Source organism: Folsomia candida, unplaced genomic scaffold (genome assembly GCF_002217175.1).
Source record: "Folsomia candida strain VU population unplaced genomic scaffold, ASM221717v1 Fcan01_Sc031, whole genome shotgun sequence".
In the NCBI taxonomy this organism is placed as follows: domain Eukaryota; kingdom Metazoa; phylum Arthropoda; class Collembola; order Entomobryomorpha; family Isotomidae; genus Folsomia; species Folsomia candida.
The window spans coordinates 58882-74655 of record NW_019091223.1 but is presented as its reverse complement, the minus strand read 5'-3'; the positions used below and the strand labels follow the sequence as shown (position 1 = coordinate 74655).

Sequence of the window (15774 nt, the reverse complement as noted above, 5' to 3'; positions counted from 1 at the left end):
CTTCCAAGGAACCCTTGCAGGATTTTGTAGTACTCTTGAAGGTGAGTCTAACTGCACCTAGTGTAGCTGCCCATGTCTGCCACTTCAGGCAGGGGGCGTGGTCGAAACGGCCCCAAAACACCTGTTTTCTGACCTTTAAACGCATGCACCATCCAAACTATGAGGGTTAGAAAACTGAAATTTGGCACATAGCACCTAAGATAGTTGCTTAACAATATTCAGAGGTCAGTCTCAAGTTCCCCCCACGGGGGGGTGGTTCGCCCCCGGGGGGTGTGACCTCACAAAAAAAATTTGGCGCATTCCTTGGGTCACCCTGGTCAAGAATATATATATATGATAGGATACCCCTTACAAATTTTGAACAAAAAAATGACCATTTTGGAGTCCGTGCAATGTTGAATCCGAGTTATGATGATTTTGATACCGGTAGTTGTAATATTATGACCGCACGGAAAAAATTCATTACAACTCGGAATCACAATTATAACCAAGGCGGTTAAGTCATATATTGACACCGGCGGTGTTGGTTTGACAAATTTTTGCTTTGAGTGTGCTGCTCACCAATATGTAAAAAGTGTTGCAAATATTTGAAAATTTTTGGCCAAAATTGGCGAAATTTTGCAAAAATTTAAATATTTACACAATTTTTAATGAATTAAGATAACATAACCAACCCTGGATTATATTGAGTTTTTTAAATAATTTGTCATACTTATTTTTGCATCGCATGTTATTTGACAAAATTTTATTTCACTTTATCTGTCAATTAAGATAACTTGGAAGTAAATGGAGATGATACAGTAGTTGAGGTTCCCTTATTAGACCGGACTAATTTTTAATTGCTTGTGCACATAAATACACTAATTTTCTTCAATGCGCGCATTTTTGCCAGTGACGGCGTGTATAAAGAAATGTCTAGCTAAAATCTGAATTTTTCAGACAACTGTAAAGTCTTCAATTTTAACCCGATTTCAATTTTACGAAATACATTTGCCCAGGTTAAACTGACAATGTACATTTCCGACATGTTTCTAACAGATCTTCCAAAAAACAGCACTAAAAAATCAGGGGACTAAATACAAACAACAGTTGAGCACTTTTGCAGAATTCACAGAATGGCGAAGGTTTTAAGTTGGTAAAAACTCGAATTTTCACTATGGAGTAGCAATAATGAAAACCAGAAGGGCCACAAAAAATTGATTTTGTTAAGATTTGCACAGTTCGTAGAGGTGATTTTTGTGGGTGCCACAGTGCCAATAGTGCCCCAGTGGGAGGGGTCGAAAGTCGCAAAAACTGCAAACGGGGACGCAGATTTCGCGATGATGGGAAAAGATATCGAGATGCTACTTTCAACAAAAGATTCGAAATTTTTTTCTCTACAACCAAAGTCGAGCGTTTTTTGAAATTCCAAAAATGAAATGTCGAAAAGTAACTTAGAAAAATAAAGGTTAGATAAGAATTATTCGTCCTTGATTGTTTCTTATGATATCCAACACCAAACTTAAGTTTTTTAAATGTCACATTTTTTATTCCATTAACTGAAAATTTCGCCAAAAAATTATTGACATGGGCAGAAAATTTTCTAAAATATTTAAATCCCCTAAAAAGGATGAGATTGCAATTGAATATTATAATGCAACCAATAGTTACAAACTATCTGAAATTTATCTGATTCGTTCAAACATCAAGGAAATCGAAAATAAAGATAAATAATTCAAATCCGGCTTTTAAAATTCGAATTTGGCAGCCATAGTGCTGGCATTATTTGATTAAGGTTTAGTTAATGTTCTGCCAGATTAAAAAAAATAGAAAAAGTCATTCATATTTTTGTGTAAAACTTATGTTCGGGGCAGTGGAGGGGCTCGATATCTTAAGAAAACATCTGAGATATTTTAAAGGCGTTTTCGACAAACCCATATTTCTAAAAGAAGTATGAAATTTTGTAAAAAATTTAAAAAGTGTTTGAGATGTTTGAGAAATTTCACATGCGAAAGTTGAACTCCTTACCATGATTTAGGTTTAAAAATCCAGAATTTCAAATGTTATTTCTGTTTGAATAATAAACATTCAAATTTGTCTAATTTCACCTCGAATGAACCTCAAAGGAATCCTATAATTGCTGCAGATTAATCGAGATTAGAAACTACATTTCAAAAAACTTAAATTCTCATTATTTTGGGGTTAATTTTGAAAATAATAATTTCAGAATTTTTGATTTTTTTTATCTCTTTTCTAATTCTCTTTTTTAAACAATTTATATCTTCTAAAACGATGCAAAGTTAGGGACATTATTTCAAACACGACGTCCTGCAAAAGTTTTTGGAATGAAATTGTGAAAGACATTGAGACGAAAAATATTTTCATAAAATTTTATCAAATACCGTAAATACTATATTTATAGCCGGGGCTAAAATCCAAAACTGAGTGTAACAGACCCGGATACAATTAGAGACCGGTTATAATTAGAGACCCGGCCAAATTTTGTTCTGCGCTAATTTTTAATCTTATAAAATCACTTTTTGTCATGATTAGATGCATTCTTGGTCAAATGAAATTAAAAGCCTTGTAAATTTTGACCATTCGTGGATTCGCCGAATTTACTTCATTTTTTGGATGGGTTATGAACGGGGACAGAGCTGACAAGACAGGCCATAATTAGAGACCCGGCTATAATTAGAGACCCGGCTAAAATTTTGAAATCTTGGTCTTTATACCCGGCTATATTTAGAGACCGGCTGTAGTTAGAATAGGGCTATAAATAGAGGTTTTACGGTAGTTCTAATTTTCCAGTTCAGCCTTCCCAGATAAGTATATGCATGCAAAGTGTAAGGGTCGACCAACCAGCTTTACTGTTTTCTTGTCCACCACGATTATCTCATAATCTCATTATGGTTTGAAAAAAGTTCAATAATATCTACTGTAAAGGGGCACAAAATTTCACGTGGGCACGGGCCCACTTGTGCCCACTACTGGCCCCGCCACTGTGAGCTTGGCACGAGTAAGATAGGTAAAAAGTGGTGGAACGTCCACACCGATATTACGTCATAAAGAACGAAACTTTTACGCTACCCACCCGCCCTCTCCTTACCCTACTCATGTTAAGCTTGACACGGATAAGATAATGGAAACTAAACCACCCATACGCCTTTTTGTTTCCGTAACATATGACTGTTCGCTGGGTGATTAGGTTAAAAATCGGCATTTTTAGATGTCCGTAATACCCGGATATACCCCTTAACTGCATAAGAAAACGTACCACAACGGACAGGACGAGACCCATTGTTTCAAAATGTTGTGGAGAATCTTGCTACAAGTGCGATACTGAGGTCCACTTCACAGGCATTTATGTATATACTTTGGCTCAAGTATTTGCATAAACATATATTTACATTCGATGAATGAATGTAGCTTAAACCAAGGCTGATTTGCTGTTCACCATGTAATGTTTGTATTCCAACGAGATACGATAAAAGGCGAACGAAGTACGAAACATGCCTGAATACATAAATACTATCATTCACAGTCAGTGAGTTTGCTCAAAATATAATAGGGCTGAGGCATGACAATGTCGATGAAAAATTTAAAGTATTTTATAAAATCACTTTGGAGGAGAGGAACAACTCCCAGTTGAAAAAAGTTTAAAAAATCTCTTAACGTAATCAATGAATGATCCCAGGTTTTGAGTTTTAATTAATCTAATGGAGAAAACTAATTTTTCAATAGTCTGGCCAACACGATTCAACTGGAGGAAAAAGTTTTGTACACTCTTAGAAATCCAGTGTTAAAATAATACTACGAGGTATTCCTATATGACCCTACCAACGTGGAATTGATAAATATGTAATACCGTGTAGTAGTAACCCGGTATTAAAGTCTTTATTATTATTAGCAAATTTTTAAACATCATTTTAAGACCCAGCGGTAACAACTTTAATATCGAGGAATCAATACTGGTGACTATCTGTATATCGGATTTCTAAGTGTAAGAAAGCATTTAATATGTAATAGCCGGACTAAATTTGTTTATATCTATGTGATTCAACTGCTTGACAAAGGAACCTGGAGTACTGTACTCACGGATTTCCTTCTGCTTCAAGGAAATCAAATACAAAACCAACATTTAAATATATGCTAATGATACACAGAAATTCGAGTCGAACATGAAAATGCTCAAAATTTCATGCCAAATCCGAAAATTTAATTAAGTAAATTTAATCCAAGTTGTTTAAAGAATCTATGTATCTTATGTCGATCTGCTTCCAAGTTTTTACAAACATCCAGGAAAGCCCCGCACCTACGTCAGAAAACTAAAAAAACACTCACATAAACCATTAAAAATTCATAAAAACACACAATAACCTACCAAAAACCGTCAAAAATCCACAAAATCCGAGGAAAATTTTCGTAAAACTTAGCACGTGATCCCATGAAGTAACCACTCTGCTTGACTTTATGATAAAAATGGTGCTTCTTATTCTCTTAATAAGACCTCTAATCAAGAGAAGATCCATAGTGGTACATACAAAGTCTGAAAATTTGACCTTATCGTCTAGACTGTATTTTATCAATCGGGTACATAGGTATATATGCATAAATACGTCGTTATGACCACAGTTCTACATATATAAGATGTGGGCCAGCAAACGGATTTGTACAATGTATATCGAGTTAAACAATGCGTGCATGTACATATGTAAATATGCAAATTTTATGTATCAAGATAATGTATGTATTAAAATTTGAATTAATATTACCCGTCAGTATTTTATTGCCGTCTCGAAGTGGGTGTGAAATGAACGAAATGTATGGCGACATACAAACCTTAGCAGTTTAAGAATCCATTAATTGAAGTGAAACGAGTTTTGCAATGTTTATGGTGCATCTTGTCTTTGAACAAACTAGTTGTTGACGCATTTGCAGACTTAGTACCAGCGAAATGCTGCATCATTACGTGCAAGGTACTCAATAAGCTTATTTAAATTAGTCCCCGTGCATCCCTCAGGTACCCCAAATCCAGAGCAGGCACTACTTTGTAACTTTTTTTGCAGGATGTCGTAGTGTTTATGTATCGGGTAATATGAAATCACGACCTCAAGCAAAGCGTACATTTGTGTACTCTAAATAATTTGGAGACCAACCATCGAAATTTTTAGTATTTTTAAAATTTAAAATTCTGAATGAGCATTGTTGTAGTAATCAACAACTCAAATTATGCCTGCGAAATAATCATCATCAAAATTGAGTTTGACATTGGATTGAAGAAAGCAACTATCTGGGAGTATAATGGTGAAGGAAATTTCAAAATCCGAGTAAAATTGGATTTTTGGCGTGGATTTGAGTGAGTGAAAACTGGGGTGAAAGCGTTTTTTGGACATTTTTGAGTGGGTGTGGCGGGCGCAAATGTGGCCATGGAGTCAAACTACTTCAGGGTTTTAGTACACTCATGGGTCCCTACCACATATCCAAAGGGCACCAATATCTGTTATTATCAACCTCGCAAGCTCCCCTCCTAAGGGGCGGTGGTCAAGCTGCTTAGTCGTCGCAGTCGTAGCAAATTTGGTAGGTGATATGTCTTGCGAAGAATTTTGAAAATTTTAAAATCCATTGTGAGTGGGAGGAGCGAAAGAAAGTACTCGACGGTCCACCAATGTTATGTATATATGATTATACATACATAAGTGGTACACAGTGAGAGGAGACAGAGGAGAGTATTTATTAGTTGAGAGTTAAAGATGGAGTGATGTACAGATTCATAACTAATTACATATACATATCTACGTAAAGATTTAATACCCGTTTTCTAAGAGTGTATTATTTACCTGATACATGTACCAACATATGTACATATGTACATACTCCACCACTCATGGCCATTAACGTTTATCATGTCGCTGAATCTAAAACAGGTAATTTTTAATCTTATGAAGCGTGGAGTAATTTAGTTTTGATCGACATTTTCAGTCTCATTGTTCCACCCAAGCTGTCAAGTATATTGAAGTTGAGTCGCTAAAAAATGGGAAATTATTTAAGAAGTCCGTCCACAAAAATTTTGCTGGTAAACTTGTGTCTTTGTTCTTTTCTATTGTGCAATTATTTAATTTTTTTCTAACCCAGTAGTTCCATGTTTTCATATTTTTTTTAACTTTCAAGTTTTTATTTTCCTTTGTACGAGACACCTACAGGGTTAATTATGGGCAGTATCCGCGTACATATGTATACAGGGTGGTTGAAATGTCACGTTACAATGGAAAATTTTCAATGGGAAACATTTCCATTACATAGTCACCGAAATTTAGTCTCTGAACGTTAACATTTGACGAATTTTGTCATCATTTTTTAAAATAATTAATACAAATTCTAATCCCAAATCGTGTAGCTAATTGAGTTTTAGGGACTTTTCCCTTTTGCAAAATTTTCCTCTGTAGCCTGACATTTTAACCACTCTGTACTTGCAATCATTTTTTTCATTCCAAACTTAGGATTATCCTAATGTCTGAATGAAGATTTTCATTCACATGGAGGCATTTTCTTTTAAGCTTACTTACTTGATTCCGGCAAATTAAAAAACGCACATTAAAAAATAAACAAAAATTAAGGTAGGATTTCTGTGCGTGAACAATTTAAAATTAGTCGATTCAAAGTGGGGAAAACCACTTTTTGCTCACGCATACCTAATTTGCTCATCTTTAATCTTTATAAATTTCTCATAACTTTGTGTCTTATCAAACAGGTTACTACAATACTTATCCTCTTATCAACTCCAATAGTTTTCTGCGTCCCGATAACACCCGATGCGAACGTAGACATTGTTCGTACAGAATCATCCATTCCAAAGCCACCCACAAATTTGGAGATTTTTCGACCCGAAAGTGAATTAAAGTTACGGACAATGCCACGAACACGAAGCGCTCGTCAGAGCAACTACCCATTCATGATTTACGGGGGATGGTAAGACATGATTTACGGCTCCGTACATATCTTCGTTATGGAGTTTTTAGTATCACCTAACCCTTGTTCAACGTCTTCAAATGTAATTTCTAAGATTTAGTCAATTCCATGAGCTTTGAGATGAATGCAAGTTTTGATAGTTTAATCTAATTTCTGGTACTATAAACAAGTCATTAAAAAAAATATCGAATTTCTTTTTCAGGAAATTTATCGTTAAAAAACGACTTGTATGCTCAAAATGTTGAAAATGTTCAGTATGTTCAAAACTCATTGAATTGATTCAATTTTAGAAATTGCATTTAAAGACATTTGATTGGGGTAGAGCGAGACTACCGCACCATCCACAGTAGCCTTAAGTACTTGATATTTACAAAACTTATGAATTGACATGTTGATATAGGTATGTATTGATTCTGTGCAAGTCTGTGCCCAACAAAAATATAGAAGGAGCAAAGCAAGTGAGGGGCGGTTCATAAACTACGCGATTTTTTAGACGCCCCCTTTTTGCTAACTTTTAGATGGCCTAATTTATGTGTGTCCCCGTAAGAAATGATAAAAAAATTCTATCCGTGTTTTCTAGATTTAGTTTGCCAAACTTTCAAATTTTTCACTTAGTGTCCCACAGACGCTCTTTTGCCTTGCTGCTTCTGTTGTGCCGGACACAGACTTTCTCAGATTCAGTACCCCGTGTTAGTATTTTATCCTGATTTTTGCTCAGCTCCCCTCCAGGACAGACGGGATGGGGGTGGAACCCGAGACCTCCGCGTTACCTCCGCCGTACAACACAATGGGAAGCCAAGAGAGACTTACGTTTGCGTGGCATTCATTGTTTGCGACCACAACTAAAAGACCTTAAGCATCTCAAGTTTGTGTACATATATACCGTAAATATTCTATTTATTGCGGGGGCTATAATTCAAAACGGACAATGGAACATTTATCCAAGCTGCACCGAGATTTTCTAGCGAATTATTTATATAAAAAAATTAAGCTAAAAGTAAGAATCACAGGGCGCTTATCGTTCCTTTGAATGTCCCCATTGAAGACAAATGTTGGCTTAGAAGTACAGTTTTTCAGCAAATTTTCTCTCCTTTTCCCTCCCAGTGCCGAAAACCAAGGCGCTCGTGAGTATTTACCTTGACCCACAATATGTTTCTTCAAAGGGGCCATTCAACGTAATAGTGCCATGTGATTCCTAATTTGTGGCTTGATTTTTTGACATAACTCGTTACATTATCCCGGCATAGCTCAAAAAAAGGTTCGATTGTGAGTGTCACTAACTGCTAACTCAATTTGAGTTTTGCTATTTAGCAAGATACGTCGTGAGTAACACATTCCCCTTAAATTTGCATGTGTCCCTCGTTAAACGAGGGATAGTAGATTTTTTATCATTATTACATAAATGCTATCTTATTAAATTGAAATGAATCGTTTTGACTTGTTCGTTGCTTAACCGAATGTGCACCATTTTTCTATAGTGGGCCAGGGCAGGGGCCTGAAAATGTGGCCATTAAGGCGGTATCTTGAATTGAATATTCATATATTTCAATGTGTAGTACAGACCCAACCTGTCTTCCATGCAAATTATAAAAGCAAACATTACACCCACTCCGGCGTACCAGTGGGGTAAACTTTTCCTAATACATTACGAAGATAGGGCGAATACATTTTCTAAAAACTTCGCGTATGGTGGACTCAAAACGATGCCATTAAAGAGCCCATGGTGTGCTGAGTATACCCTGCTGCGACCCTCTGCGACCATCAAGCTTTACTCCAACCACACCCACATTTAGTAATTGAAGTTAAAAAAATCAAATTTAAGTTGAATTACTTTCACTCAAGTATGCTTAAAGTATATTCACTCATTAGACTTTCTCAGCAAACTGAGATGGTAACAGGAACGTATTTTGGGTGTTAAAACCACACCCTCTGGTACAGGAATCAAAATTAAAGACATTTCTTGCTGAAAGGCTTAATGGCCGATTTTGTCATGCTTAATAACATTGACAATTGAAATTCGGATTACTTTTCTAATTGTTGACCGATTTTCAAGTGGCGACTGTTTTGGAAATCTTGGGTCAATTGACGAAATATATATTTCCAGATTTTTTTAATTCGACCACACCCCGTCGAAATTAAGGTCACAAGGTCAAAGAAATTATAAAATGTCATTAATTAATACCGCTAAATTTCAGAGACTAAAAATCGAACTTCATGTCGAAAAAATACCTCTAAACCGTGGGCACTACCAGCAATGTTCAAATGGTCATATGCCACGCCCCCAGTGGGTGTGGCCCTCGGCGACTTTTCGATTTGAACGGAACCCTGTCATGTGATATATCCTTTTTCTCAGCTCGACAAAGGGGTTTCGGCGAAACCCCATACCTGCATTTTCTTACCCATCCTCCAACTAGGTTGGGAGAACACTTGGCGGCGCTTTGCGCCGCCAAATTTTTTGGTCACATTTTTTTCTTTAAAAAAATTTGAAGAATTTAAAAAATAGAAAAAAGCAAGATCTAATTCAAACAAAGTGACCAAAACACTCAGGTCTTAGACACAAGCAGAACGGAACACTCGAGTCTAAAAAATACTCAAGCAGAACGGATAACTCGGATCTAAAAAATACTCAAGCACAACAGAACACTCTGGTCTTCGAAAGACTAGCAGAACAGAACACTCTGGTCTTCGAAAGACCAGCAGAATAGAACACTTGTCTAAGAAAGACTTAAGCAGAACAGAACACTCGGTCTTAGAAAAACTCAAGCAGAACAGAACACTTGGGTCTTAGAAAGCCCCAACTAGAACAGAACACTCAGTCTTAGAAAGAATCAAGCAGAACAAACACTCAGGTTTTAAGAAGACTGGCAGAACAGAACACTCGGGTCTAAAAAATACTCAAGCAGAACAGAACACTCGGGTCTTAGAAAGACTAAAGCAGAACAGAACACTTATGTCTTAAAATTACTCAAGTAGAACAAAACACTCAGTTCTTGGGAAGACAAAAAATATAAAAACACTCATTTCTTAAAAATGTTAAGGACCAACAAGAAGGAGTAGGGTGTTTTTTTGGGGGCTGGTGGGCCACGGATCTTTTTGCACTGGACTCGGGCTTAACTATTGACTTCCTGGCGCATCTATTTACTACCCGTGTACGTCGAATAAAATAATAACCCCAGGGGTTCCAGTTTTTGAACCAAAAATCTCGAAAGTAAATCAATAAACAAAGTAAAATAAATGAATAAATTTGGCAAATGTTAAAATATGTTGCTTCCACTATTTAAGATAGTGGATTAGGATTGGGTTTCTTATCAACCTTATCTAAGTACCTTCATTACTCAAATTGGTTGTATTTAGCGATTTGTAACCGTTGTGGAAATATTGACCCCGGAAGCTTTAAAAAATCCAGGTACGAGATCTTTGGCTTTCGGTTAAAACCAGTAGTTGTTCGAAGTAACTTTTTTCATCTTTACGAAATTTATTTATTATTACTCTATCCTAACCTTCAAAATAAAAAAAAATTAAAACCAGTTGCCCCCCAGCACCCAAAAAGGACTATTTGGGTCTTACAAACACAAAGGAGGAAGAGGAAACTTAAGTTTGAAAATGGCACTGGAAGAACAAAATTCTTCAGATTTTTGGGAACTTCATTAAATTGGCTTAGAAGGGGAGACGGATATCGTATGGCGTCAGAAATCATGACGAGGACCTATCGTGTATTTACAACCAACATAGCCATCGAATCCTTTGAAACCCCTACAACGACCATTGTTTTTATGGATTGGTACCCAAATCGGATTTAGGGAACGCAGAGATATGGTAATTTCATTGATGAAGTTATCTCCACCCTGAAGATTTCCTAGTTAACATAAAGATTAAAGTACCTTCGAAATCATTATAACCCAGCCGGGATTCTTCAAGTTTTAGCTGCATATATCAGCAAATATTTAAGTAATATCAACATACTTAAACCACAAAAAGGCGAATTGAACAGATGTCGTTTAATAGTGTAAATATGGCACCCGAATATGTAGGGTTTTAATGTTTATTAGATATCGAATATTCGAGAAAAAATTTCTGGCTAACCAGCATTGCCTTGGCGTAAATGTCACTAAATTACTTATGGGTGACCAGAGAACCCAATAATCATTCAAGGAAGTTACCAATGTTGGAAAATAATTAAGGCTTTAACCGATATTTTGTCAATAGCAGCTTTCACATATTCGATGTGACTGTGAATGTCCAAAGTCGATTCCGAGATATGCATAATCGTAAGTTTCGACTACGAATCACAATTTTTGAGTAAAATCCTGTCAAATAAAGAAGGGAACCTGATTTGAATCACCATTCATGCTAGGTAGACAACATCGGTACTGAATTTTCAAACTTTAAAATCTGCCAAAACAATGTCCGATTTTAAAATGTAATTAGCTTAGAGGTATGCATGTACAGTTAGCAAAATTATTGAAGGCACCATTCACGGTGATGGTACAAATCTCAATGTTTTCGCCTTCTAGAAATGTGTAATTGTTGTTAAATATGTCCACTCTACAGGAAATTTAAGAGGGATTCCAAAAATCACAGCATTTTACTGCTAACTTTAACAATTTTCACAATATTATAGATGGAGCCACAAAATTTCGAAAATGCATGCAAAATAATTGAAGGCACCTTTATCAATTTATGATATCCTTGTTTGCTTAAAAGCTCCCAGCTAAAAATTATCATATAACTTTGAGTGTCATTGGTTTTAGATGTACCAAATGCAATTATCCAATTTTTAAAATTGACAAGGTCGAGTAAAATGTGACGGAAAGACTCGGGGGTTTATCAAAGGAAAAATGTCGTCGCTCTCCACCACAAAGGGTTGGGATACTGGAAGAAGTGCTCCAAACCTAAGTTTTCGAAGTGTATTTTGCGAAACATTGTTAGAAATTGGAAAGAAACTCGAACAGAGGGGAAATGTACGAGGCCTGGAACCGAAGAGGACAACCACCGAGCGGAATGATCCAAATATTGTCCGTAAAATTTTGACCCACCGAGAACTTTAAGTCCGAAAATCACTTCAGAAGTTCACAAACAATTTAAAGTATATTTTACACCTCAAATGAATAGGAACAAAATTCGAGAAATTTTATTTAAGGGCCAAGTAGCGCGGAAGAAACCATTCATCCATTTTTAGAATATGAAGGGTCACCTCGGATGGGCAAAATCACACAATTATTGAACAAGCAACGACTGTAAACGAATTATTTTGAGTAATGATATAATATTGAACCTACTTGGGTCCAATGGGAGTGTTCAAATCTAGAGGAAATCTTGGGAAGTCTAGAAACCTCAGCTTATGAGGAAGCCCGTGAAACATGGTGGCGGAAATGTCATAATTTTGGGCCCTTAACCATTGGGTTAAGTTGAAACATTGCACTTTTTTGTTGTAATTACAACTAATGAAGTCCAAAAGATCATTTTGTGCGACAATTTGGTCACTTTATTTTGATACCTGGGTCTTCGGAAGAACTTTGCTTCCCAGCAGTATGGGGACCACCAGAATTCGGCGAGTATCTTGAAGCGGTACTTGGAAGAAACTAGGATTAACGGTCTTTATTGGGTTGCCTAATGTCAGGGCCTTAATTACATCGACTATTCATGGGCCAAATTGGGGCAGAGAATTTTTGACATTAATACAACACACAAAAATTAGTTACGAAGGATGTTCAGCAAGAAATGGTGGAACTTAGGACCGGAAGTGGTCAAAAACTTGGTGGATTCTATTCCACGTCAAATCCAAGCAGTAATTTATGCAAATGGGAGCTTGGCAACGTAATGGTCAAACTTTAAAATCATTTTTTGATGAAAAATTGATATGGTGCCCTTAATTATTTTGCATGCATTTTGAAAATTTGCTGGCTACATCTACGATATTGTGAAAACTGCTACAGTTAGCAATGAGCTGTTGTGATTTTTGAAATATCCATTAAATTTCGTGCAGACTCGATGTATTTCACACTAATGACACATTTTCTCAACGCCAAAATGTTAAGATTTGTACCATGACTGTCAATGGTGCCTTCAATAATTTTGCTAACTGTAGGTCAAGCGGGTTCCTAAATTCGGTGGTGTAAACAGGTGTCCCAAGCTCATTATCTTATTTGCGCTTGAAATGTGAAATGAAAAGTAAACATTGTAGGAAACGATTGGTGGAATTAATTTTAAAATTTAAGAAATCAGATTCGTGGCAATCAAAACTCATGGAACGCTGGAAAATCGGTTTCTATCATATAAACGTTTGAAAATATGAAATATCTAAATCTGCTTATTTCTAGAAAATATACCCCATCAATTCTTACGTTGGACTGTAATCCATGACCTGCATAATTCGACCTGGCAGTTATTTATGAACCCTTTGGGGTAGTGTCGGTGGGAAGCATACCAACAAGTTTTTGCAGCGGAGGATTTATCTTTCTCCATTATTTCCCATCAATCCAACTTTACGCAACAACTATCCAATTTCCCTTTTTTATACCCGCTTGCCAAATTTTCGTGCTGATTTTTTGTAATTAACCTTCGAATTTTTCCAGCTTTTTCGCCTAGGAGCGAACATTCTTTGGCATAAAGCTGAAATCTTACCGATTTCTCGCAAATAGGGACATTTGGAGGGTTTTCTGTTTTAAGAACGCCTTTCCCAATGTTGTTCGTGGCATGACTAATTAATAATTTAACAGTGAGTTTAGTTTTCATAAACAACTTCCGTCGATAATCTACATTCTCAGGGTTGATTGAGTGAAAAAATGTGTTTTTCGAAGTCTTTGAGGGATCAACTTTGTCATAGTTTTGCTTGCAATTGACGATAATTTTTATAACATTTATTGTTTGTGCAACATTTTTGGAACGCAATTTTTTGGTCTTTAACGTGCTTTGGGCGACCTTGATTTTTTTATTTTTTCTGTAGTCCCCCGATTATGTACTTTAATGATACACAACAAACTTTTTGAAATTTCCAGTACTCGAGAAACGCTACGGAAAGACGTATAGGAGTTAGGGATAGAGTTTTGTGATGGTTTTCAAGATTTGGCGGTTGGCTATGACAAGAGTTGGTCTGGAGTGTTTTTTGAATTTGACTTTTTTTAATCGTAATATGTAGTTCGAAATGTTAAGGTAAATTTCTGTTTTGGAAAATTCTTCCGATTACGACATCTGCCACGTCTTGTTCGAGTGACGTCAAGCGGCGATTTTGTAGTTGTGAAAAACTCGATTCATGAGGATTTCACTTTCAAGGCGATTGCTACTGAATTTCGCCACTTTAACAAAAGCTGCTTTAAACCTGCTGGTCCCCATGTAAATACGTTTTGAAAAATGAATTAGATAAATTACAACCTCCACTAGCTTTGCAGTATACTCTAAACTCCCATTGTCTAACTTAAGAGTAGATTCACCTTATCACGGGAAACTACGCAGTATATGCCGAAGGATTGAGATAACCGCAGGGTTGTGGTGAACCATGGCGTCAAAGAAATTATTTGGCAAAAGAAGTCCAAGATATCTTGATTTCTAGGCTGATCGGAAGAGGTTTAACATATATGTCCGATAGAGTGGAAAGATGTTGGTTAAATAGGACACATTATTTCGGTAGACTACCTAGCAAAAGGACGTAAGCTAATTGAAAGTATTTAGATTTGCCAAGCTAGTTGAGAGAGACTAATCATAATGTGGGCTGAGAAAGCACACAAATTTAGGCATTACGAAACTGCTACATACCCAGTCTATTCAGATAAAGTGTTACTGCTATAAACGCGTAGAACGCTTTGATTTTTGGAAATATAAATTTCATTTTTATTTCATTGGAAAGCCAGTTAAATTTCGAATAGAAAACATGTGTCACACTTCAAAATTTGACCCCCACGTGTCGGTAAACTTTTGAAGACGCGAACGCCAAGTACTCACCGCGGCACGAACGACATTTATTGACACATTGTCACATTCGCGGGTCAGAAATTTTTTTGTGACCCTGACGCATATATGGGGCTAAGAACAAACCTTTTCCTCGACTTTGATCAATAATTGGTGTTGACATCGATTTCGGTTAGAAAATGCCAGGTCAAACCTAAAATGGAAATGAAGTCAGAAATATAGATTTTAATCCAGTTTTTCACGAATTTCGAGGTATTTATTTCTGTAGACCCATGCACTAAGGTCGGTGGCTTTACACCCAATATGGACTGGTTGAGGGGGTGTTCCACCTTCACCAACACGTTAGCCAAATATTTTTTCAAACTATCTCCTCTCCATAGTAGAGGAAATTTGGCGATATTTCCCCAATCCCGCCGAAGCCCGCCAAACCCATGAATGGACCCCGAAAAGAGGATATTTGGACCTCTAATTTGTAACTAGCTAACCCCTAGACTAGCTAATGTAAAATTAGCTAGTTTTTTGGTTCAGAAATTTTTCCGTCATAAAAGAATTCTCATCCATAAACAGACAAATTTTGTGTGTTTTTTTCCGTGCCTCTTGAGGAAGGAGTTAATTTGTTTGAGCCTAGCGTCTTTCCGCGGATGGGTGACCATGTGATACTTACTAAGCTTGAAGGCCCTTATGTGTGGGTCGTTTTTCAGCACTCTTCTGATTGCTGAAGTTAGAAGGTCATTTGTATGGTCAAAGTCTTTGTCGTCCGCAGGAGATTTTGTGCCATTCTGACGTTCAAAGCTTCGGACATCACTGGAGTCCTCCATGACCTTTGACCACCGAAACTCTTATACCATATATAGACACTATCTCTAGGGATACTTTAATGGTTTAGGTACCCAGATCTTAGCTGTCCCTCAATTTCTACAC

The 15774-nt window shown here is 36.6% G+C and overlaps 1 protein-coding gene across 1 annotated transcript; it reads left to right on the top strand.

Moving 5' to 3' along the window:
• Window positions 1-5942: 5942 nt before the first annotated feature.
• On the top strand, window positions 5943-10208 carry LOC118439145. The gene is made up of 3 exons (XM_035860203.1): window positions 5943-6055; window positions 6731-6948; window positions 7667-10208. Exons 1-3 carry the CDS (start codon window positions 6014-6016, stop codon window positions 7911-7913), a joined length of 507 nt encoding a protein of 168 aa, XP_035716096.1. The 5' UTR covers window positions 5943-6013; the 3' UTR covers window positions 7914-10208.
• The last annotated feature ends 5566 nt before the right edge of the window (window positions 10209-15774 follow it).

Bases quoted from the DNA above. Each gene is read 5' to 3' on its own strand.
- LOC118439145 (XM_035860203.1), top strand. From the start codon at position 6,014: ATGGGAAATTATTTAAGAAGTCCGTCCACAAAAATTTTGCTG. The intron at 6,056-6,730 runs GTAAACTTGTGT...CTTATCAAACAG, and splicing joins CGTCCACAAAAATTTTGCTG to GTTACTACAATACTTATCCT. The intron at 6,949-7,666 runs GTAAGACATGAT...ATTTTTGCTCAG, and splicing joins TTCATGATTTACGGGGGATG to CTCCCCTCCAGGACAGACGG.